The sequence below is a fragment of the Herpailurus yagouaroundi genome, unplaced genomic scaffold (assembly GCF_014898765.1).
Source record: "Herpailurus yagouaroundi ecotype Mexico unplaced genomic scaffold, PumYag 28, whole genome shotgun sequence".
NCBI lineage: Eukaryota > Metazoa > Chordata > Mammalia > Carnivora > Felidae > Herpailurus > Herpailurus yagouaroundi.
The window spans coordinates 43511093-43537259 of NW_024412376.1; the positions used below are offsets into that span (position 1 = coordinate 43511093).

A 26167-nucleotide genomic window follows, 5' to 3' on the forward strand; every position below is an offset into this window, starting at 1 on the left:
AGCGTGCAATACTAGTTGGTAGTCATGGGGAAAAGCAGGGGACGGAAATGAGGCGTCAGAAATGACCAGGAATGACCAACAGTGAGGCACGCCAGCCCGCCTACCGGCAGCCAAGGGTGGGGAGTTCTCGGCTGGAAATTGTCAGGCCACCCGGAGCCAAGTGCATCTGTCCATGGCCTTGAAGAACAGGGGACTCTCTCTTCCTCTCTACCCCTCTGCCTGCCTTCTCCCTCTTCTGCCCCAATCTAGGGGAAAATGTGCTTGCAGAGTCTTTGAGTTTTATATTTAAACATTTTGAAAATGTGGGGGAATGCATGCTTATAGTTTTCCTTTTGCTGTTGATCCTTCAGGCTTTGCCTCTGGTGGTGGTGGGGAGGTCACCGGTTCTTCTTTGATGGTCTCTCCCACCAATATTATAGCAAAAGGGGCTCCTTTTCTGGGCTCCTCCAGTGCACTCCTAAGGGAAGGAATGCAAATGGCATTTTCACTTAGCAGGGTTTCAACATGGGACATTTCCTTACTCAACAGCCAGGGGGACACTAGGTAGGGGTGAGTAGCTCTTAGTACCAGGGTTACTGCCTTTACTCCAGGACTGCAGGAAGTTTTTAAATCTGGAGGAGGGGGAGAGGCGGTGAAGGAAGGACTGGTCTTTGGATAAAACGCTGGTGTATAATCCACTACTCCCGCTGGGCTCAGGCTGTAATTAGCTCCAGACCCAGTCTCAGGGAGCATAAGATACAGCCTGCTGAGAGCCAGCACTGCAAACAAGAAAGACTCCAGAGAAGCCAGTCAGTGGGTTGGGGGTGAAAGACCCTCCCTGCACCAAAGCCTTACACTGTGATCTGTTTTCTCAGTTAGTTATTGATGGTACTTGTTTACAGTTTGGCAGTCAGAGTATTTACTGACTGATCAATTGGCATAAGGAAACAGATAACAAATGCACACTATTTATGCAAAAGGCCCATGCAGTTATTTTATGGTGGCTTACTAGAGGTCCTGAAACCTGACTTGTATGCACTGTTACCTAGCAACCTGTTACAAAGTCACCGGGGAGTAAGATGCATCGGTAATTTTTTTTGTGTGTGCATATTTGGATGTAAATGTAAACTTGGTGACTGTGGCAGTGCAGCCCGCAGGAGGAGAAGATACGTTAAAAGCAAAGGAATACATTTTCTGGAGGGATTTGTTTTTTTCTTTAATTCCACTAACTCTCTGGTTGGTTGGGCCGTATAATTGATAGCTGCTGTCACTGTGGTGCTCTACCTGGCTGCGTCTGTGAATATGATCCTGGGACCAAAAGGCCAGATCCCAGGGAGCTGTGGCTGAGTTTCTAGCTCTCGCCATCGTCAGATGTCGTGCAGTGGTGGTCAGTATGAGGCCTTGTCCCTTGGTGTCATAACGGCGCCATTGTTCTTGCGACGAATTTTGAGCTGGGCTCTGTGCGTGCACCTGCTGGGACTGTAGGGTGCAGCTGTTTGTGGGCACCGAGTCCATGAGTCTCTGTGCCAGCCACATCACAGCAGAACTGGAGCACAGTGACAAATTCAAGCGTGTACATACCTACTTGTTTCCCAAAGAGAGATGGAAAACACTTGATTCTTTCTTGCTTGGTTATTAAGGGAAGTCTTTCTTGCTCCTTCAACTAAAACTAAGCATAAAGATGACTTCATGGAACCCAGAGGGATTAAAAATCGCTGGTAGAATGCTGTTTTAAACAGACTCTAAATCCTTCTACCACCCCACCTCCGTTTTGAGGTTTCCCAGTATATGTGATTGTGAAATCAAACCCCTTCTCCGATCTATCAACAATTCCTCTGCCTGAGCCCACATTTAACATTCCATAGTCCTTCAAGATTAATGTGGCTCCCTAGAACCGAGCCTTCCAGGCTCAGCATTGGAATTGATTCAGAGAAGAGGATAGGGAAGCCCCCGCTGCTTTCTGGGCTGATGGAAAAAATCATTTTGTAAACTTCGCTCAGGGTTTCAGCCTCAGAGGTAAGCTGAGGGCTACAGCCCTACATATTTGCATAGATCTTTCTTGGGAGCTAGAGGCATCGGCAGGTCTCGGACTGTCCGAGCAAGTGGGCTAGTGGTCACGTGACTGGAATGTGCTGGGAGAGGTGCTCACCCAACCATGCAGTGCCTCAGTTCCTGCTGCTCCTGGGACCTCTTTTCCCTAACTAGCAGCAGTTCTAAACTAGCTGCACATTGTATGTACCTGGGGGAGTTTCTCAAAAATGCCAGGGCCCAGCCCCACTCCCAGAAGTTATGGTTTAATTGGTCTAGGAAAGGGCCTAGTCATTGGTGTTGTCTTTAGGATCTTCAGATGAGACAGTGGCTCAGCCGGTTAAGCGTCTGACTTTGGCTCAGGTCAGAATCTCACGGGTCGTGACTTTGATCCCCGAGTTGGGCTCTGCGCTGACAGTGCAGAGCCTGCTTAGGATTCTCTCTCTCCTTCTCTCTCTGCCCCTCCCCTACTTGTGCTCTCTTTCTCTCTCAAAATAAGTAAATAAACTTTTAAAAAATAAAAAATAAAATCCTCAAATGACTCCAATGTGCAGCCAGGACTGAGGCCCTGTTGACATGGAATGTGAACTTGGTACCTGAGAAAGTTTTTTCAGTACACCTTCATTTTGTGGGGTTTTTAGTGTTTTTTGTTGCTGTTGGTGGTGGTGGTGTTGTTTGTTTCAAGTAAAGCTCTCTCCCCTTACTTTCTATCGCAGACCACTCAAAGGGGCCTGGTGGTGCAAGAAGGGTCTGGGGCATTCACCACAGGTCAATGTTGACATGAATGAGAGGCCTGGGTGAGTCATGTCTGTTGAGCCCCTTGTTTTTCCTTGTGGGGCCTCATGACAGGGGAGTGAAAAGAAGCATTTTAGTGTTCTCCAGTTGGAAACAGAAAGTCTCGAGACTCCTCTAGAACATCAAAGAGCTGGGAGTGTCATCCTTAGAGGCCTGATTAACAGTTGCTTGCAATAGTCTTTGCATCATTTCTCTTCCTCAGAGCTATACTCTTCAAGATACAAAATTTAATTCTAACTCTCCATTTGTAACCAAGCAGTTGACAGAAACTTGGCATCTCCGGTCGCGGGCTGGGAATATCTTTTTGTCGCTGGTTTTCCAAAATAAAAGATACAAGTCATTTCAACTATTTTTAATTTGGAAAACTGGCAAAAAAAATTTTTTTTTATACTGTCTCCCACATTATATTAATTTTATAAAATTGAGTCTGAAATAATTCTAACTAGGCAGAGATGGCATTTTTAAAGCAGGGACTTACAAATGGGTACAGGCCGAATTGTTTCTGGTTTATTAGGAGCTCAGCGGTTACAACAGCAAAGGCTTTCTTGTATAAATACAGGTGATTTGGTGAATGTGTTTGTGTCCTATCTTGCCGTTTCCTGCAGGCCTTTGTTCTTTCTGCTTCTGTCTCTTTCACACAACTGGATGCATCTGCCCTCACAATACAGTTAGTCTGTAAATGGCAGCTGCCCTATCCTGCGATGCCTTTGTTTGTGCTGCTGGAGAAGGAGGGGTGGGAGATACCCAGTAAACCAGGTAGTCCTTATCTCCTGGTGGCTCTGATTGGCTTTCTGTAAAATATCTTTACAAATGAGCCTTCTTGCAAGTAACTGCTGTCCTTGTGCCTGTCATGCCCTAAGACTTCAGTGCCAGTAGCCAGGGGCTCCCACTCCCCATCCCTGAACGTGCTTTCTCCAGTGGGTTTATTTTTAACAACCTTCCTTTATGCCCACAGTTTGGCCCTTTTTATTTTATTTCATTTTATTAAGAAATTTTTTTTTTTTTAAGTAATCTCTACGTAGACCCAACGTGGGGCTCGAACTTACAACCGGGAGATCAAGAATCACATACCCCACGGACTGAGCCAACCAGGCACCCTGACCTTACTTTTTAACCCTGCCCTGCTTTTCTCATGATGAGCACTCACGGATCATGTGACTGAAATTCTTGGTGTCAGAAGCTGCATTTAGGACCTTATCCGTGCAGGCAGCCTGAATGCCCTTTTGAAATCCTGGATTTTTTTTTTTTGACCCCAGTGGCGATTCATATATATGAGAGAGAGTGTGTGTCTCTTGTTTTTCAATGACTTGCCACTCCATGAAACAAGGACTGATCTGAGTCACAAAAAGAGCAGGTAGCCTTATAAGAAAGGGGGCCTGCAGTTATACACACATGTACAGAAATGTCTGCGGAGATTTTGTGACGTCTACTCGTTGTTTCTTATTTTTCCTCAGCAATCACTCAGGTAGTGCTTACTCTGTGCCATTTAACTCATTTGATCTTCATAACAACTCTGTAGGTAGATAGTATTCGTATTCCCATTTTACAGATGAAAACTGAGAAACAGATTAAGAGACTTGCCCAAGTTTACACTCCTAATAAGTGACAGAACTGGTTCCAGCATTCGCTCCCCAAGGCTGCCTATACCCCAAATCACAAAGTAAGGAGGCAGCACAATCAAACTTGGCTGTGTTCTTTGACCTTGTTTGCTGTCTCAGAGTTAAGAGTCCCCGCAGGGAGCCGTTCTCTGAATGCTGTATGTTAGACCCCATTGGAAGTTGCATTAATTCTTTTAGGCTTTTCAGGAATTACTTAGTGCAAATAGTAAAAACAGTAAGGCCAACTAATATTTCCGTAGGACTTTACAGTGCATGGCGTGTTTCCAAATACATTGTCTCGTGACAAGCATGTAGACAAAGAGCAAGACTCAACGAGATTAACTGTAAAAGGGTCATGACTGGAATCCAGATCTTTCTTTCCTCACTGTGTTGGATGGAGTATACCTAATTCTAGAATTGCCCTGAGGATAATTTTTTATCTTGATAGATCCTTGGGAAAATGTATCAAAGTCTGTGTTTCTGCAAACCTGAATCCAAGTCATTTTCTTCCTTTCTTCAGAAGTACATTTTCTTCTACTTGTTATTGTTCATTACTATTGTTTCTATTCCTACTACTATCTTCATATTACTAATCAAATGCGTCTACAGTGAGTGGGGCACTGTGCCAATTGCTTCATGCAGTTTCTCATTTAACCCTCTTGAAAGCATAGAGGGTCAGTATCACTAAACCTATTTTATAGATGAGGAAGTTGAGGCTTAAAAGGTTTTAGCTACAAGGGAGAGAGCAAAGATTCAGCTCTGCCTAACTGCAAAGCCTTGGCTCATGACCACTTAATTAGCTATTACCTAATTTTTTTTCTCAGTTGAGCGAACTGTCTTTTGACCTCCGTCTGCTTCGCTGTTTATTTTCCTTGGCTTCAAACCATGGCATCATTTCTAATGCATGCTAATTCAGTCACTAATCTGGTTAAATTTTTTGTGTCTTCAAAATATATCTATAATCCATCCCTCTGCGTGCAGCGTCTCCTGGCCATCAGCTCACACCTAGCCAGCTTGCCCCTTTAGCTGCCCTCCCTGGTGCCTTCTCCACCCCAGCTGCCCCCCTCTAGGACCTCCAGTGACATTCTAACAGACTCTTCTTCTAATACCTCTTGCATCAGGTTATGCCCCTGGCTGACTTCTTTCTACAGAGTAACAGTATCTTCACTCCTGTCTGGAAAAATGTTGACAGTCCTCACCAGCTCATACATAACACGCCTCTCACTACCGTCTCTCTGCTTTCACTCATGTTGTTCCAGGGGTCTGGTAATTTGAACTGTGGCCTCCCATAGATCTTCCCCCTTGTTAAGTAAAATGGGGGAGGGGCAGAATAAGAATTTTCAAAACAGAATAATTTTGTTCTTAAAACTAAGTTAACTATTTTAATGCACCTCTGACACGCATTGGTTCTGCATCTTTGTAGAGAATTTCTAGCAATGTTGGGGCCCAGTCCTGTGATGCCCGCCCCTACTGTGTGGTCTATGCAAATGCTGGCCATCCTTCAAAGAATATTTTGGTTCCCCCTTCTTCAGTAGAGCCTTTTCCTGTTATTCTGGTCTTTACTGCCAACCGTCCCACCCCCTGTGAATTCCAGTGATATTTAGAGTCTTTATCGCTCAGGTTGGTGGTGGTATTATTTGCGTAGTTCATTCTATTGCTTGTGTATCATTAGTCTTGCCTCTTGAACTGTTTCAAGTTGCTGTGGTTTGTGTTGGGGTGGGAGGAAGGGAACAGATAATGTTTCTTTTGTAACATCTTTATCTTTGTACCATCCACGATGCATTTCATGATGGATTATAGGAAAGATATTCCATTAGTCACATCCTAGAAGTCAGGTTTTCTGAGGCTGTGATATTACTTCACTTAAAAAAGGTTTGCAAATTCACAATCAGCTCCATAGTGCTAGAAGAAAGAAGATGGAGCAGAGGGGGGTCTGCGGAAAGGAGGCAGCTGTTCAAAGGGAGCCTTGAAGGCTGTGAGTCCCTTGGTGTGGTCTCGAGTCCTGTGTTCCAGGCCCTCAGCTTGTAAGGCCAAGTCTGAGAACTGGAGTGTCTCACACAGTTAGTTCAGTACCAAACTACTCCACAGTTTGGCAGCTCAAACTAATAGCCATTTACTTAGCTTAGGGTTGTGTGAATTGGCAATTTGGGCATGGTTTGAGCAGGGTGCTTCTTTGGGTCTCTCGAGGCTGACCCATCCATCTAAAGTCCGTGGCCACATGGGCTGGGGGAGGGCTGGTCTAGCATAGCCTCAGCTAGGATGAATTCTCCCTGTTCCTCAGAGTCTCTCACCCTTCAGTGGGCTAGCCCAGGCTCGTTCACACGGCAGCCGGGCGTGGTTCCAAAGGAGAGAGTGGAAGTGCACAAGGCCTTTGGAGGCTAGGCTAGGGAACTGGCCCAACCTCACTTCCACCACCTTCTGTTGACCAAGGCACGTCACAGCTCCAGCCCAGATTCAGGGAGTGGGAGAATAGACTCCACCTCTTGATGGGAGGAGCTGCAAAATCCCATTTCAAGGGGGTGGGGCTTCAGAGAGGGAATCCTTATGGACTCTTTTTTTTTTTTTTTTTTTTAAGTAAGCTCTGCATCACGACCCCAAGATCAGGAGTTGCATGGACCCCAAGATCAAGAGTCACATGCTCTACCGACTAAGCCAGCCGGGCGCTCCTCCATTATGGCCATTTTATAGTCTACCACAGCCTAGAGTTCTTCAAACTCTCTGGGTGTTCCACAATGACAAAAATCATTTAACAACTGATGTGTAAACCAGAATGTCAGCATGGTAATTTAAAATGACAAGTATAACAATCAAGAGGAGATGTCATTTGGGGCAGATGGTCACCAACTTCCCTGAAAAGTGTTGGAAACATATTATCCAATCTTTAGGTTTTCTTTTTCAAGTCTCAAATCACTTCATGCTGTTCATACATACAAATCACTTCACTGCTGTTCATACATTTCATTCTTTGTACGTGTTAATAGAATAAATTTAAAATGCAGCTTTCTTTCACATCTACTCGTGCCTTGATTGGTTCTTCAGGACTTGTCCTTCCTGCTCTCGACATGGGAGATACCCTGTCTGTTAAGCAGATTACTGCAGATAGCTACTTTTGCTCATGATGTGTTGATTTTGCTAGTTTAGTTCATGGAGGAAAACCTTATTTATTTATTTTACAGTTCTTGGGGCACTGCTCGTTGTTCTTACCCTTGACCCTGCCCCGGAGGCTGTTTTGTTTCCCTTTTGTCACTGTGTGTGTAGTGTGGTCGTAGCTGTCATAGGGGACCTGTGTGGTCTTGCTTTGAGGACACTGATACAGAAATAAAGATGAGCCCAGGTGGGGATTAATGAGAAATATGAGACGGTTAAAACTTCGCTAAACACTAATTATAAAACTACTTAAGGCAAATTAAGTAGTTTACCTTATTAGAGAGCAACATTTAAAAATATTTAGCTAATGTCTTAAACATTCTATTTGAATATAATATGCTTAGCATCTAAAAGTAATGCTCCACTATAATTAATTATTATTGAACTAAATCTTGGCCTTCCTTACAATTTTAGAAGGCAGTTTATTTTTTTTCTCACCTAAAGTGCATCAGGTTGTCAAATAATCCCAGGTCCTGCCAGATCATATGTACTCACATATACTGCTAAGGGGACTTGGGTAGTTATTTGTAATATGGGGGGTTGAGCTCTGATTCTGGTTCTGTCATTAATGATCTGTGTGCTTTTCAACAGGTCATATCATTCTCTGAGCCTGTGTTTACTTATCATGAAATAAAGGAAGCGGAAACAGTAATGGTTTTCACTTCATTTTTTTAAAGAATAAACTCATTTTTTTCAAACAGAATCTGAAGTGCAGACTCAATATGTAAAACACACAGAATGTGTGGTTTTTTAATATAACTTTATTTTTTAAGTTCACATTTCTTGTATGTATTTATTCAAACAGTCCAGCAACCAGAGCCAAGTTGCTGCGTGATAAGCACACAACATGCAATTAATGTTACGGTCGAGAGAGGCCATGTACCAGCGTGAGCCCCTAGGACATTTCTGAATTTATTTTGCCGATTGCACTTTCAAGAAACACCACTTACACAGGGATGCTGTGGCCAATGAGAGTAGATGTGTAACAATTCACCTTGTAATCTCAAGATGCCTTTAATTAAATTTATTCAGCTGCTTGAAAAAAGAGTATAATAGTGAAAAGTTTTTGCTTGCAAGTTGACAGCATTTAAGCAACCGCCCTCGTTCCTTATCATAAGACCAGAAGCATTTAACACTTTCTCTATGCAGTAAAGCCACTTGTGATTCAATAGTAACCACTTCAGCTTTGCTCCATGGACTGTTATTTGGAAATTTATTTAATCTCTCTGGTCTCAGATTCCTCAGCTGCAAAATGGGACAGTAGTACGGTCGCTGTGAAGAGCCAATAAATTATTTCAAATAAACTAACACTTAGCATACTTCCTGGTCCACTTTAAGTGCTTTGTAAATGATAGACTAGATATATCTGTGTATCTGCACTTGTCTGTCTGTCGGCCACGATCGGAAGCTTCACCAAAGTAGATACACTTGAACCCACCCTGGCATTTAATTTAAGGTAGTGGTTCTCAACCAGAGGTGTGCATGGGGGACAGCTGGCAGTGAGTTTTTGTTTTCATGACGGGGTAGTGCTGTTGGCATCTAGTGGGTAGAGGCCTTAGATGCTGCTAAACATCTTACAGCACACAGGACAGCCCTCCGCGGCAAATTTACCCTGCCCAGAATGTCAGTGGTGCTGAGGGTGCGAAAGCCTGATGATATAAGGCAGGCACATAGACTCCAGGAGGATCACAACTGTGCAGTTTTACATGGACATACATGTGCAGGCCTGAATTTTTTGAAAGATCAGTGCAGAGCCAGTCTCCTCCTTATTAATGATGTATTCCTAGAGCTCTGCCACTCCTGTAATAATGGGAGGCAATGCGTTACAAGTGATACGAAACTCAATTAACTTGTCAACACAAGTAAAAATTAGGGGTCTCCATTACAACACAGATGACTGTGCACATTTCTAAATTAAGTTTTAAATTAGTTTAAAGAATCTTAAAAACTTAAATTTGAAACAAACATTTGTTGGGACCCCTGAAGCTTATCCTAGGATTCCTTGGAATACTGTTTGAAAACCACCAATCTGTGGCCCCTTCCAAGTCCAAGAGCCTGGCTGTGCTGAAGGGTGAGGTAGTAAATAAAATCCTTCATGGCCTACCTTTTTCATGTAGCATTTCAGCATTCACAAAATTGCTAGATTCTTTAAAAAGAATTTCTTTCTATGTTTATTATTTATCTTTGGGAGAGAGAGAGAGAGAGACAGACAGACAGAGGATAAGAGGGGGAGAAGCAGAGAGAGACAGAGGAACACACAGGATCCGAAGCAGGCTTCAGGCTCTGAGCTGTCAGCACAGAGCCCAACACAGGGCTGGAACCCAAGAACTGTGAGATCGTGACTTGAGCCGAAGTCAGACGCTTAACCCACTGAGTCACCCAGGCGCCCCCCACAATTGCCAGATTCTGAGCTGAAAGAGAGTCCTGTCTTATTAAATGCAGGGAAAGTGTCTTCTTCTTCCTTCCCTGGAGGGAATGGACAAAACAGAAGAGCAGCGGCCATGGTGCAGTCCATTCTTCCTCTTCCACCTTCTTAGATGTTGACAAAATTCCTTCCTGCAGAAAGGGACATTTTCTGTCCCTTATCTCTAGGTCATGTCCCACCTTTCCCTTTCATTAACAAAGCCTAGTTCACTCCATATCTCTTATTTCCAAAGCCCATAGCCCAACCTCTTAGGGTAGTATCCCTCTCAGAAGCGCTTGGAGGGAAAGGAGAGAGCTTGGGTGCATTTTCGGCCAGAAACCTCGAAGCCTAGTGTCTCTGTGATTTGGAAGGTTTGGTTTATTAACCTCTTGGGCTCTTAGTTCCCTCACTTATAAAATAAGGGTAGTAATAATATCTACCTCCTGTGATTGATGGAAGGACCAATTTTTGTTAACTTTTCAAATGCTAGGTGTGTGCGTTATTATTAAGGACATTTATAGAATTGTCCTGGGGGAGTTGGGGCACTTAGAAGGGGTCTCAGCGTGAACTGATCACCCTTTGCTATAAAGAGGGATATATATATATATATATATATATATATATATATATGTGTGTGTGTGTATTTTTTTTAATCTTTGCCTATTATAATTGGAAGTTTGGGATAATTTTATCCCAGTGGCTTTCCTATTCATTTCCCATATGAATCTTTATCTTACATCCTTTTTAAATCCTCAGAAAGCTGATTTATTTCCTTTAAATGGCAGCCCAGCTCTATTTGAGTGTGTGAACTTACAGATACACATAATTTATAATCAAAGTAGCTCAGGTCCTAAAATGTTGGGAACAGAGGCCTCTTGATTATGGGGCTTCCTCACTGCATTAAAAGTGGAGTATCTGGAAACTTTAAGATACATAAACAGAAGTCAGGGTAAAGGCTGTGAAAGTCTTTTACGAATTGAGTTCCATATGCGCACAGATTTTTGTGTTGGGAAGAATGAAGTAAAGACGAGGCAGTGAATTGTAAATTGTTCCTTTTTTCATAGCAGTTTCCCGAAACAACAAAAAAAAGAAAACATCTTTAATTCGACCTTTTTCTGTAGAAAGAGAATGGGTCTTTTTTAAAGTAAGGTAAAAAAACAAAAGCAAGATAATAAAAAACTATGGCAATTATTCAGTCAGATTAATTTTAAAATGTAAGCTTTATGTACTATTTTTAGTATAAATATTTCTGATAATTAAAAGATAAGAGGGTAGTGGCACCTAGGTGGCTCAGTTGGTCAAGCGTCAGACTTCAGCTCAGGTCATGATCTTGCAGTTCGTGAGTTCAAGCCCCGCGTCAGGTTCTGTGATGACAGCTCAGAGCCTGGAGCCTGCTTCGGATTCTGTCTCTCTCTCTCTCTCTCTCTCTCTCTCTCTCTCTGCCCTTCCCCTGCTCGTGCTCTGTTTCTCTCTCTGTCTCTAAAAAATAAATAAACAAAAAAAAGTTTTTTTAATAAGAGGGTAGCCTTCATATTTCTATTTTATATCTGTTTGGGAAATTAAATTGGGAAATTACAAGTGTTTGGGAAATTAAAGCTTGGGCAAATGAGTGTTTCCCACATTGTTTTTGTGTGTGTGATCTGTTAACTATATTTACATTTCCCCAGAAAGTTAGTAGTTTTATGTCATTCTTGACATTGTCAGAATGAAAACCATGTATGAAATGTCTGCACATTTATAATCCAGCAACATACCAGCTTGCCTATTGTCTTTTTAAGTGTCTTACTGAAGTTCTGTTAAATGTGAGTTGTACTAACAATGCTAATTTTTTTTCTGAAATCTTATGTATGTATGCATGTATCGTAACTAATAACTTCTAGAAGCTGGTTATATCTTCAGAGAGTGTCAGCTTAAGGTTGCTCTCTCTAGAAATTGGGATTTTGCTTCTAGGGCTTTGATAGTTTATCTCTTTCCTAACCTCACCTTAGAACTTTAAAAAGTTTTAAAATAAAAGATACAGAACATTTTTAAAAGTACATAACTTTGTATATTATTCCTTCCTTCCCAAAGAATCACAATTTTAGACTTAATAGACAAAACACCACTTAATTATTCTGTTGTGACTAACTAGGATACTTTTGGAAAAGGATTTTATGAAGGGTTCTGGAAGAAAGGAATAGGGCCAGAGAGGGTTTAGGAGATGGCTAGCAAACCCCTCCCACCCCCTTCACCAAAAGTGGTTGAAAGGAGAGAAGTATGCTAAATAAACAAAGTCCTCTTAGGAGGCACCCTCCTGGTTGAGGTCAGAAATACATGAGGATTGCTTTAGAGACCATCATTGCTCTCTTTGGTTTAGATTCTGATGGCATTGTCCCCAAAGGGTCAAATTTTGTTTTATCTTATTTTATTTTATTTTATTTATTTTTTTAAAGTAATCTCTATGCCCAACGTGGGGCTCAAACTCACAACCCTGAGATCAAGAGTCACATGCTCTACTGTCTGAGCCAGGCAGGTGCCCCAAAGGGCCAGATTTGGACCTCTTTTCTTGAAATTTTTCTGGACTCCTCCTTTAGTAATGCCAGAGTCCAAGTGAATGATTACTCACAGATACCTCAGTAAGTGCTATGGTGTAGATAGCAAAGCTTTTATCTCTAGGCCTTTTTCCCAGTCTAATGATCAGATCCAAGGAAAGCACTTCTGATATTTTGGGATTCTTAGTTTTTGTTTTCCACAGGTAATAGTGAAGCACCATCAGATGTCACTAATTTGTAGCCACCGTATTTTATTAATTCCACAAATACATATTGAGCGCCTCATATGTGCCAGGCACTCTTCTAGGCACTCGAGATACATCAATGTTAAGGTCATTGCTTTCTTGAAGCCTACCCTTGAGTTAGGGAAACAGACCATAATGGTTAATATAATAAATAAAAACAAAATTATACGGTATGTGATTAGTCTGCTTGGGCTGCCATACCAAAATATCAAAGACTGGTGACTTGAACAAAAGAAACTTATCTCTCACAGTTCTGGAGGCTGGAGGTCTGATGAAGGTGCTGGCAGGTGTGGTTTCTTCTGAGGCTACCCTTTTTGGCTTGAAGATGTCCACCTTCTTGCTGTGTCCTCCCATGATCTTCCTTCTGTGTGCGTGCCTCCCTGGTGTCTCTTCTTATGGGACATCAATCATATTGGGTTAGGGCCCCACCCTGATGCCCTCTTATAACTTTGATTATTTCCCTGCCTCCAAGTACAGCCACAATGTGGGTTAGAGCTTCAACATAAGAACTGGTGGGGGTGGGTACAATTAAATCCTTAACAATAAGTTATCAAGTGGTAAGTATTTTGGGGAAAAAAAAGAAGAAGATTAGAGTAAGGTAGGAGAGACTAGGTGTACTATGGGGTGGGGATTGCAATTCTGAATAGGATAGTCAGGGTGGACTTCATTGAGAAGGTGGTACTTGAAGGTCAAATTACATTCACGTGTTGTTTATAGCACAAGGACCCGAAGTGGAGGAGTGGTGAGGTGGAGGTAGGTAAGGGTGGAGGTCGATAAGGAACCTAGGGTGGGCAGCTCGTAGAACTAGGTTCTAGTGCCAGCTGTGCATCTTTCTGGTGGTAACACTTCCAAATGTCACGTTAGCCTTCCAAGTTCCAGTTTCTAAATACACTGATCTGTGTAAACTTGTGATTCCAGAATGTATATCCTTAGAGGCAACAAGGGAGAAAGGACTTTATGGTTGTGTATAGGCTAGGGTAGGTGGTGGGCAACAAGTCAAAAGCTTTGTGGATTTATCTTCATCTTCTTTTGTGTTAAGCGGGAATGGGCTTTTGGCTCATCTAATAAGTGTTACTAAGAAATGTATATTAGGAAGAGATCTTCTTTCTCAAAAGACCGACACATCTAACATAACCAACCTAAAGGTCCTACTGCATGGCCCATTAAAGGGGAGCAAGATGCCCGGGAAAGTGGCCAGTGGTGGAAGAGGATGCTTGTCTTCCTTCTTGGTCTTTCCCAGGGAGTGAGTAGCTCAGTTAGGGAAGGCTTGTTATGGTGTAGCCAAGCCACAGAATCCATCCCATAATAGACCAGTTAGCTCTGCCCTGACCGCACACTCCACACCAACCACCCATGCTAAAAATGGAAAAAAGGACATTAGTGGAAAAACTGGTGAAATCTGAATAAAATCTGGAGTTTAGATCATAGTAATGTGAATTTCTTAGTTCTGACGAATGCATCATGGTTATGTAAGATATGAGCATCGGGGAATGCTGGGCGAAGAATATATGGGAACTCCGTGAACCATCTTGCAACTTCTCTGTGAATCCAAAATTATTTCAAGATAAAAGCATTTCTTTTAAAAAATGCCCATTGTGAGGGGCGCCTGGCTGGCTCAGTCAGTGAAGCGTGTGACTCTTGATCTCGGGGTTGTGAGTTCGAGCCCCACGTTAGATGTGGAGGTTACTTAAAAATAAAATCCTTAAAAAAACAAATGCCCATCGTGGGCTTAGAAATGACTTGAACCACAGATGCGGATTTATTCACCGTGACTGGAAAACAGTTCCAAGTGCGTGCCCCAGTGTTCGAGGGTCAGGAACGTCAGTTTATAATAAGGCAAGAGTGGGATATCTCTAGTTTGAGCTTTTCTCTGGCAAATTCGTCACCTTCCCACCCCACCCCAGGTTTCGGCTTTGGGGACTGCCTCTGACTCATGTTTCTATTGAATATTTTCTGGCAGGATAATTGCCTGAAAGCATTATTTTATAATAGGATTAAGTGGGAAGAATGCTCATAGGTCAGGGAGGCAGCAGCATATACAGGAAAGAAGACATTTGGGGAAACCAAAGAGAAAATGACCACTTTGTCAGAGGCAGCACTTCTTCAACTATGACGGGTTCCAAAGATTCAGAAGCCCACACTCTTCAGAGTCCTGTGCTCATGGAGCGTGTTGTATTTTTTTTCTGCCCAGGTCCCATCCTGTTTTGATCGGGTTGTGGTCCCTCTTGCTGTTGGCACACTGATTGTGCATTCCCTATCTCATTAAGTCCGGGGGCAGCTAAGAGGGGGAGTGGCCTTTTGTATATGTATATATACAATACTTTTCTTCTTCTGACAGCTGCAAATCAGAAGGAGCCCATGAATCTTAATTTTAAAGTGAAAGAGGAGCCGAAGGAAGAAGAGGCCTTAAGTGCCGCTTTGCCTCGGTCCAGCTATGTGTTCAGCCCGGAATCTGAAGTGTCAGCCCCAAGCATCGCTGAGGACACCCTTAAGCCCCAGGAGGGGAAGGGGAACGTGCTAAGGCCGGATATGTCAGTCAAAGCAGCGTCCGAACTTCTCATGAAACTATCAGGTACTTGGTTTATTCTAAAATATCCACATTCTGCTCATTTCATTTGAAGTCAGCTGGGCTCCTTCCTGCACGGGTTGTAATTAGCCTAATGGTGGCAACATCACATTATTGAGGTGAATTCAGGAGTGACTGGATGACTTGGCTCACGTTGCTGTGTCGTGTGTACGAGTCTGTTTGCGGACGTTAACTGTGTACCTGTCTTGTGAAATACAGCCTTCTTTTCCTGGAAATTGTTGGAAGACACTGTTGCTTTCTAAGATGATGCAGGTCATAATCTTAAGTGGGTTCTAATGACGTTCAAAGCACTTCTGCTAATTGGTCAAAATATCTATTCTTTCTTAATAGAGGACCTTTCTTTCTGTGTGTATTTATACTGTATTCGTTAAGAACCATTAAAAATATTTTTCTTAATAAGCAGTTGAGATGGCACTTGAAGTAATTACCAATAGAGTGGCAATAAGAGATTTTATGAAGAGAAAATTTCATAATGGAATATTATAATAATTAATCTAAGTTCTTGGGATGAATGAATAATATTTTAATCATATCTAAATGTAATCCCAGCCTGTCAGCGGTAGGAGAAATGGGTTATAATTTGAAATTCATGTATTTTGGGTTCTTTTCCATGCAGTCTCCCATATGTGCCTTCAAAACAGGTAAAAATTTAGGGTCTTCTGAACTCAAAAGTATGACTTTCAGAGCGTGGAAAGAAAAGTTTCATCAATAATAATACTTACCAAGTCATATCCCAGCCTCAGTTCACTAAAGGTGATTTTTAGAAACTATATTCAAAATGTTAATATGAATCAAAAGCCCTTTCAGTTTGTAACTTGCTGTGCTTGGAGGATGAAAGCAGGAAATACATTAGGGATATTCGTTCCTGGTAATTTCATCAGCAATTCTGACTGTGTTTCTGGTTGACCAGTAGGTTGGGAAGTAAGAAATTAATAGTGATTTACTTAGAGCCATTATATCAGAACAGTTGAAATTCCTGTATTTGCCAGTTGGTGGGGTTAAGAATTCTTTCCTTTGATGTTAATTTAGAACACACTGGAACTTCAGGGGAATATGATTTATTATAGATAAAGCATAAGACAGTTATTACATCCTTATTATAGCCCCGTTTTTCTAAACTTCACAGTGATGGTTCAGCTTCTTTTTAGCAGATGGGAGGTCTAGCAAGATTGTGCTGATTGCCGAAAGCTGAAAGTTTAAAAAAATGGTGTTCAGGCCAACATATTTTCATATATTTGAGCCCTCCTTCCTGTGTCGAAAAGTCTCAGTGACAGAGTATAATGTCTGTTGTTTTTCCAGTCAATTCAAAGGGATCACACAGCTCTCTGATTCTTCTTGTGTAGCATAGGCTTTCATATGGCAGTGACCCTCTATCAGCAGTAACTCCTGTTGGTAGGATCCTAGTGGATACTATTTCTGTTTCAGAGTTTGTTATACAACCAGGATTGTGAGCAGGGAGAGCTGGGGTGGCACCAAAAGATAATATGCAATGAGATTTTAGGAAACTGTTTTTTTTTTAAAGTAGGCTCCATGCCCAGTGTGGAGCCTAGGTCAGGGCTCGAACTCACGACCCTAAGATCAAGACCTGAGCTGAGATCAAGAGTCAGATGCTTAACTGACTGAGCCACCCAGGTGTCCTGTGAAAAGATGTTCTTTAAGGAAGACATTTTATCCTGACCCTTTGAACAGATGTGATTTGAGACACTCAAGTATGAAATCATTTCCTAGATAATAATGATATCTCTCAAATAGAATATGTTCATACAGCCTTGCACATTTACTGATATTTGTAGACAACAGTGACCCTTCTAAATGTTTATGTTGACTTACATTGAGTACATGTGCTATTCAACAACAGTTGAATGTTATGACACAGTCGTACTTCCAAAGGGCATCTGCCCTGCTTCCTAGCGTGGAAGTGAAAACTTGTTCGAACGACTAACATAACTCTTTTTTTGTCCTGAAAAAATTCCCCAACATTTTTTTTGCAGGAGACTTAGGTCAAAAGGATATGCATCACAGCCCCTATCTTCTTCTAGATGGTTATGATCTAGTAGAGGCAGACCAGGGCAGTGGCTTCCATTCCACAAGCATTTTGCACTTAGAATTCCACACATCTACCCTCTAGCAGATTATGATCAGGTTAAACTGTGAAGAAGTTTCCAAGTTAGTCCTAAAACAAGACATGTAACTTAAAAACAAGCTTCTTCCATTCCTAAGCCACAGGGTAAAGAGGACTCACTCTTGATTGGGTTTAAAGTGGATATTAGAGTTTCTAATCATGGATGAAGCAGTGCTTTTGGAAGGATGTTAGGCAAAAACTTCCTATGCTCTCTCTCCTCAAGATGTAATTTTAGCAATTTCAGGATTCATACACTGAAAGACATCCAAGTAAAGGACTTGTTGGTGTCTTCAAATCCCCTTTCCCATGATAGTTCCCGTCCCTCTATGGACAAGAGGTCTTGCTCTTGTCCATACATGGATGTCCTTGCACACATGCAGGTTAGTCAAGGCTGCATTAGGTTCACCTGGGTTGATACCCACAAAGCCCTTCTGCAGGCGTTCTCATGAACAGGAGTCCCTCTTGCCTTGCTGATTTTCATTTATAGTCTTCTGTGACATGGAGAAAAATCCTTTCGGCCAGGAATAGTTGGGTGAGAAAATATGCCCCATGCATTAGTATACATTTTTTTTTCCTTCTTCCAGATTTGAGAAGATGTGGAATAAAAGGATTTTTCTTCTGTGTTGCTTATTTCCTTGAGATTAGAAGCTGTGGTCTGTAGTGCAGGCACTCTTAGTCTTTTCACGGAATTAATTACGAGGAAACTGGTCAACAATTTTGGCTGCCTCATTTCCAGTTTTAAATTAATTTATGTTGACTCCTCAGTGATGGATGTTGGGCACAGGGCCTAGTGAAATATCATGTGAAACTTTCCTGTGTGGAGAAATGTCTGTAGGTATATTGTTTTCCAAATTGACATTTACGTTTTATGGGAAAAACACAGATGAGGTAGAGGCTAGGCTAAATTTTTCATTAACTGTGTGTTTGGGAAAATCTGAGTTTTCTTCCTTCCTGCGGCTCAAGTTCTGCTTCCAGTTGTTAATTGGGAAGTCAAGTGCCTGACAGCTGGGCCAAGTAAATTGATTACCATAAAGAAAGCAACCCACTCTAAGGAAACTGCTGGATGTCTGTGACTACCTGTTGTTATGTGACACAAGGCAGCCAAAACAATCAGACTTTTTTGCTAAGGCGCATAGTTGCCAAAGATAATTCCCAGAAGTCTTGATTTAAGGAGGCCAAAATCCTAAGTTCAATACAGAGGATGTGTAACATTAGACAAAGAGAATCCTGTCACTATTAAACCCTGGTTTTGCAACGTCTAGTGACCTCACAAACTTATGGAACAGATGTGTTGCTGCAGATGAGATGCAGTGTTGAAGGCAACACAAAACTTTATCTGTTTTGTCTCTGTTGTGCGGTGAGAGAAGTAGCTGGACACACAGAGATAAAGAAACGCCCCTTCTCCTTTTGGGGAGCCGCATGCTTGCGTGGGAATAAATACATCAAATGTAACATATTTGTAGATGAACCTAGAAGTAGCGGGTTAAGAATGCAATCTCAAAAATATGAATTCCACAAAAATAAAAGTTGAAGTTATTTCAGAAACATTAATGAAAAACTAAACACTTAAATTTATCTACCATGGTAAATACAACCTAATATTAGACCTTAATTTGAAACACATCTATAGGTTTTCTTATTTCTTTGCTCAAGGAAAGAAACTGAATTGATTTATATTCATTTCTGATTTATATTTATTTATCCCGGTCTAGTCTTAGAGAGAACAATAAATTATAATTGCCTTTCTAGAGAAATCCAAGCAGGCCCTAGATTTGAAATACATAATGGTGTAGGATTCAGGGAATCTCCTGAGTAAGATAGGGCTTCAGCTATGAAATATTAATTTATTTTCTTATTTATTTATTATTTATTTATTATAATTTTTTAAAGTGGTCTCTATCCCCAGCATGGGACTCAAACTCACGACCCCAAGATCAAGAGTTGCATGCTACCGACTGAGGAAGCCAGGTGTCCCATAGTTATGAAATATTTAGAAGCAGGTGAACTTGGGTGCGATGAAGTTTAAGATGAGTTTAATCTCTGGGGTGAACTGAAACAGAGAGGAAAGAGACCCCCAAATTGACTTTATTAACAGTTTTAATTAAGGCCTTTTTGGTTGTACATAATAAATCCTCTTCAGCCGGTTTAGGCAAGCCAGGAGAGTCTAACAGAAGATGCAGGTTTGGGGTAAACTTATGGAACCCCAGGGGAGGGATGCAGAAAGGCGTGTCCCTCACTGAAGCCAGAGTCTGGAGGACCACGTGGAAACCAGAAAGCTCTCATTCTCTACCTCATCCCTGCTTCTCTGTACAATGCAGATGGGCTTTTTCGATTACCCAGTTCACATGGCGGAAAATGGCAATTTCTTGCAGCTTTCTGAGTTTGCCTTTTATTCAAAAGAGGAGCCAAAACGAAATTTCTTAGTCCCAATTCCAAATTCCAGCTGATTGCCCCAGCCCCAAGTGGGATCCACCAGTGGAAACTTCTGTCACTAGGGATAAGGTCACGTTGGGCAGACATGGCTGCGGTCTTATAGGATGGCTGTGAGGGAGAAGAATCCCCAGAAATGCGTCTTGGGTGGGCAAGAATGGGGGTGGCATGAAACCAGGAAGATAAACAATATGTGTGAACCACAAAAGTTTGAGGAGCAGATTATGGTAATTGCTGTTATTTAAATATTGAATGTAAATGCGTTTTGGCCTTTGGATGACTTTTACCTTTCTTTTCTGGTAGAGTCTTGGGGAAGACCCGCCCAGCCAGGACTCTGCCTAGCCAGCCTCAGCTCTGTATGTGCTGTGGCGTTGCTTCTCAAAGAGTGGTCCCCAGACTGGCAGAATCAGCATGGGTGGGGGAGGATAGGGAAATGTTCGAAATACAAATTCTTGAACTCTACTCTGGACCTTGTTCAGACTCTGAGGTTGGAGGCCCAGCTCTCTGTGTTTTTGCAAGCCCTCCAAGTGAACCTGACAGCTAAGTTTTGAGAAACCCTGTGCCGAGGAAATGGTCAATGAGAGAAATAAATTTTGTCCATCTGAGTAACATGCCTACGTTAAGGCTGACAGGGAGCAAAGCTCTATTAAATGTACATTTTATTTTTTAAAAAGAGCATCTTCAGTAGAGGTTCTTTTTAACTTATTATGAAATAATGGTATCTGGGAACCTTTCTGTAGAAGGACACATGTACTTAATAAATCAAGATAGTGTTGGTTGTGAGCCTCAGATTAATCCTGCTTTTTTCAGTGTTCTTTGTTGTTAATTTTCATGATTATTCTTGGGCAATGTTGGCTTTTGTGCAGTTGAATGGTTTTTAGTATAGTCACAGAGTTTTGCACCTGTCACCAGTTAGTTATAGAACATTTTCATCACCTTGAAAAGAACTATCCATTAGCAGTCAGTCCTCAACCATCCCCATACCACCGCCAACCCTAGACAATCCCTAATCTGCTCTTTGTCTTTATAGATTTGCCTATTCTGTACATTTCATATGAATGAAAACATACAATATACGCTCTTTTGTAACTGACTTCTCTCACTTAGCATAACGTTTTTAAGGTTCATCTTTGTTGCTCATCTATAGTAATTTATTCCTTTTTATGGCTGAATAATATTCCATTGAATATTATTGGAATAAATACATCAAAAATTAATATTAATTTTATATGTGGTATAAAATAGAGATAATACCACATTTTGTTTATTGAGTCATCTATTGATGAAAGTTTGGGTTGTTGCCCAACTTTTGGCTGCTGTAATCGCTTATGTCCAAGTTTTTTTGGGGACTCATATTTAGTTTCTCTTGGGCGTATACCTAGGAGTGGGCTGCTGAATCCAATGGTAACTCCATATGCAACACTTTGAGGAACTGTCAAACTATTTGTCAAAGCAGCTGCACCTTTTGACATTCCTGCACCTTTTGACATTCAGCAATGTATGAGAGTTCTAATTTTTCCACATCTTTGCCAAAACCTATTATTACCTGTCTTTTTTATTATAGCTGTCATACTGGGTATGCACTAGTATTCCACTGTGGTTTTGATTTGTGTTTCCTGATGACTTAAGATGCTGGGGATATTTTCACATGCTTATTGGCCATTTTGTGTATCTTCTTTGGAGAAATGTCTGTTCAAGTCCTTTTCCTGCTTTTTGAGTTATTGTCTTTTTAGTCTTGAGTTGTAAAAGTTCCTTAGCAATTCTGGATATAAGCCCCTGATCAGATACCTGATTGGCGAATATGTTCTCCCATTCTGCTGACTGTCTTTCCATTTTCTTAATGGCATTATTTGTAGCTCAAAAGGTTTTAATTTTGATACAGTCCAGGTTCACTGTTTTTTTCTTTTGTTGCTTGTGAGCACCGTCATGTTTTCTGTAATTCCAAAAATTAAGTGAAAATGCAGAATAGTTTAGTATTAAAATGAAAGCCCAGGGGCGCCTGGGTGGCGCAGTCGGTTAAGCGTCCGACTTCAGCCAGGTCACGATCTCACCGTCTGTGAGTTCGAGCCCCGCGTCGGGCTCTGGGCTGATGGCTCAGAGCCTGGAGCCTGTTTCTGATTCTGTGTCTCCCTCTCTCTCTGCCCCTCCCCCGTTCATGCTCTGTCTCTCTCTGTCCCAAAAATAAATAAACGTTGAAAAAAAAATTTTTTTAAATGAAAGCCTGTCCTTGCTTATATGAGCACAGCATTTAATTTTCAGATATAAAGCTATGAAAGCTAATTTATTTAACACAGACCTCCCTAGTGCAGTTGACCTGTCTGATTTCTGCATTTGCCATAGCATTCTATGATTCAGCTGATGGCAAAGGGTATTTGTATGTCAGCTTCTGAAATGACTTACAATGAATGTGACTAGTAATGGGGCTTACAACTAATGGCTAGATCACTGTCCTCATGCCATATATATCCTAAGCAACTCTTGGGATATGCATGTGTATGTATATGTATACATATATGTGTACATATATGTATCTGTATACGTATATATGTATGTACACACACGTACACAGAAAACCCATAACTGGGGGAGTTCTATCTTTTTTTTTTTAAGTTTATTTATTTTGAGAGAGACAGTGCAAGCAGGGAGGGGCAGAGAAAGGGAGAGACAGAATCCCAAGAAGGCTCCATGTTATCAGCGCACAGCCTGATGTGGGGCTTGAACTTACAAAATGTGAGATCATGACCTGAACCAAAATCAAGAGTCGGAGACTTAACCAACTAAGCCACGCAGGCACCCCAGGAGTTAAATCTTAAATAAGGAATTAGACTCTTTTTTTAGTACTTGAAAACTCAGTGAGAATTGAAGGTATTTGGAGTGTGAAAACTATGTCTTATACAAACAGGGAATAGATCACTTTAATAAGATAAAAATGTGGCATGTTTATATACCAAAGAGAATCATTTTCTTGAAGGTCTAGGTCTTGTTAAACTCAATGGAGGTACAGTGGTGTTATTTACCTGACTGTTCAGGCAGACAGAGTAGCAACTTGCCATATGCAGTTCTGGAAGCACCATCCTTTTCTCAGCAAGAAGAGAGAACTTGCTTCGAACAGATTCTCCCACCGTAACTGGCGTTACCCTCATTCTTTGACTAGCATGCACCCTTCTATTCATTTGTAATGTCACACACAGCTTACAGGTCTTGGAGGGACACACCTGAATGGCTGTTGCTGCTCTGCTCCCCGCCTTAATGCAGGAGCTTTTCCGGTTCACACCCCCAGGGCCAGAGCCTCTGGGAACTCCTTTTCCCCTTAGAGCCCTCACCCCTCTGCTCACCCTTTTGCTTTCTTGACCCAGCTTCCTCCGCCTCCCACACTGAGGCCTGGGACTCAGAAGGACTGGACTCAAAAGGGCTCTTGTTTTATTATCATTTCCCTGTTGCATAGCTGCATATATTAATATAGCCACGAAAATTTGTATTGGCGTGCGTTTCCAGAAGCCAGGCAAGAACTCTGAAAGGAATTTTATAGGCTCCACCTTCATTATAGATTCCTTTTCTGTTTGGCTGAACTGGGGGAGGCAAGGGTTTGATCACAGCTGTAAGGGGTGAGGGTAGGGCTGTAGGATGGCGGGTGGGGGTGGGGTGGAGTGCAGGCAGGGTAGGATGAAGTGTGGAGGGGTTCCAGGTCTTCCTTTAATAATACAGAGCAAAAGAATGAAGAATGCCACCTAGAAAATGTGTTTGCAGCTGGAATAGTGTGCCCTCCTCGTTGCTGTGTTGTTTTCTGTGTTCTGGTATAAATGACTGCAGGTATTACGTGAACCGTGGCAAAGAGAGGCCACTGATAAGTACTATTCAATGGTGACAGCTCGAAGCAGAAGCTTCATTTTTGGAGGGATCCAATTGCAGTGCGGATGCAAATATTTGAGTAACCAGTCAAACATTCTATTCCATTTTTCACACAGAGGACAAATTTCCCTGCCCGGTAGAAGCTGCATGCCCTATCGGTGCATTAGGATCTCCTCTACCACCCTAGTTTTCGTGGTCCTCAAAAAGGTCTCGGCCTTTTTGGCTATATGTTACCACAGTTATAGTCTTGTGAGGAAGAGCATGGCCACTATTTCCCTCAACGAGAGATCTAAAACATTCTCATTCCACAGGGGTTTTTCTCCTCATCGGCTTATTACCCTTTCACCTTTAACTTATTCACGTGTATAATTAAACCCCAATGGGTTCTGTGCTCATCTGGGTACAAACAGGTATCACAGATCTACCGCTGAAGAAGGAAATCCTTTCTCCACTGTCAAGTAGCCTGTCTGCTGCTCAGTGGCCCATCACCCACTGAGCAGGGGCTCAAGCGGGTGATAGTGCCTGGGTCACTCAGTACATAAGCTCCAGAAGATAGCCACAACCTGAGAGCAATGGGACGTGTTTCCATTGGGTAGGGGAGTGTCCATATTGGACCAAGAATGGGAAAGTAATGAAGCAAACTGTTCTCCCTTATGGCTTCTATTCTTCTTCTTCTTCTTTTTTTAAGTTTTATTGATTTATTTTGAGAGAGAAAGAGAGCATGATCAGAAAGAGGGAGAGAGAGAATCCCAAGTGGGCTCCATGCTGTCAGCTTGGGGCCCGATGCAGGGTTCGAACTCAGGAACCGTGAGATCATGACCTGAGCCTAAATCAAGAGTCAGACGCTTAACTGACTGAGCCACCCAGGTGCCTCTGTTCCTCTTAAAAAAATAAAAAAATAAAAAAAAAAATAAATAAATAAAGTTCTAAATTAAAAAATTTTAACACACAGTGTTATGTTAATTTTAGGTATACAAAATAATGATTCAGCAATAATATAGATGACTCAGTGCTCATCAAGATAAGTGTACTGTTAATCTTTTTAATCTATTTCACCCATACCCCCATCCACCACACCTCTGGCAAGCATCAGTTTGTTCTCTGTGTTTAAGAGTCTGGTTTTTTGTTTGTCTCTTTTTTTCTTTGTTTATTTGTTTGTTTCTTAAATTCCACATATGAGTAAAATCATATGGTATTTGTCTTTTTCTTACTGACTTATTTCACTTAGCGTAATACCCCTGGGTCTATTCATGCTGTTAGAAATGACAAGATCTCCGTCCTTTTTATGGCTGAGTAATATTCTGTTGCATAAATATAGACCACATCTTTTTTATCCCTTCATCTATAGATAGACACTTGGGTTGCTTCCATATCTGAGCTATTGTAAATAACATAGAGGTGCATATATATTTTTGAATTAGTGTTTTTATTTTCTTTGGGTAAATATCCAGTGGTAGAATTACTGGGTCATATGGTAATTTTGTTTTTAATTTTTTTGGGAAACTCCGTGCTCTTTTGCACAGTGTCTGCACCAGTGTCTGCATTCCTACCAACTGTGTAAGAGGGTTCCTTTTTCTCCAAATCCTCTCCAAAATCTGTTGTTTCTTGTTGATATTAGCCATTTTGACTGAAGGTGCTATCTCATGGTGGTTTTGACTTGGATTTCACTGATGATGGGTGATGTTGAGCATCTTTTCATGTGTCTATTGGCTGTCTGTATGTCTTCTTTGGAAAAATATTCATGTCTTCTGCCCAGTTTTAACTGGATTATTAATTTTGAAGGTGTTGAGTTATATAAGTTCTTTACATATTTCGGTTATTAACTCCTTATTGGGTATATTATTTGCAAATATCTTCTCCCACTCAGTAGATTGCCTTTTCGTTTTGTTGAGGTTTTCTGTGCTTGTGCAAAAGCGTTTGATTTTGGTATAGTCCAAATAGTTTACTTTTGCTTTTGTTTCCCTTACTTGAGCAGACATATCTAGAAAAATGTTTCTATGGTCAATGTTAGAGAAATTACTCCTATGTCTTCTTCTAGGAGTTTTATGGTTTCACATCTCATATTTAGGTCTTTAATCCATTTCAAGTTTAATTTTGTGTATGCTGTAAGAAAGTGATTCAGTGTCATTCTTTTGCGTGTAGCTGTCCAGTTTTCTCAACACCATTTATTGAAGAGACTGTCTTTTTCCCATTACATATTCTTGCCTCCTTTGTTGTAGAGTAATTGACCATACAAGCATGGGTTGATTTGGGGGCTTTCTATTCTGTTCTATTCATCTATGTGTGTATTTTTTGTGCCACTATCATACTGTTTTGATTACTACAGCTTTGTAGTATAACTTAAAATCTGGGATTGTGATACTTTCAGCTTTGTTCCTCTGTCTCAGTATTGCCTGGTCTATTCAGGGTCTTTTATGGTCCCATACAAATCTTAGTATTATTTGTTCTAGTC

General features: G+C 41.4%; 1 protein-coding gene across 11 annotated transcripts in view; it reads left to right on the forward strand.

Annotated features, from left to right (window-relative positions):
* Positions 1–26167, forward strand: part of ZNF827 (zinc finger protein 827) — a 143630-nt gene that overhangs the window by 18923 nt on the left and 98540 nt on the right. For all 11 annotated transcript variants that reach the window (XR_005789506.1, XR_005789515.1, XR_005789516.1 and 8 more), the window contains exon 4: positions 15066–15299. Coding sequence is in view for 8 of the 11 variants with exons in the window: in XM_040473048.1 (XP_040328982.1) it covers positions 15066–15299 (234 nt within the window). In the remaining 3 variants the exon portion in view is untranslated. The remainder of the gene's footprint in view (positions 1–15065; positions 15300–26167) is intronic.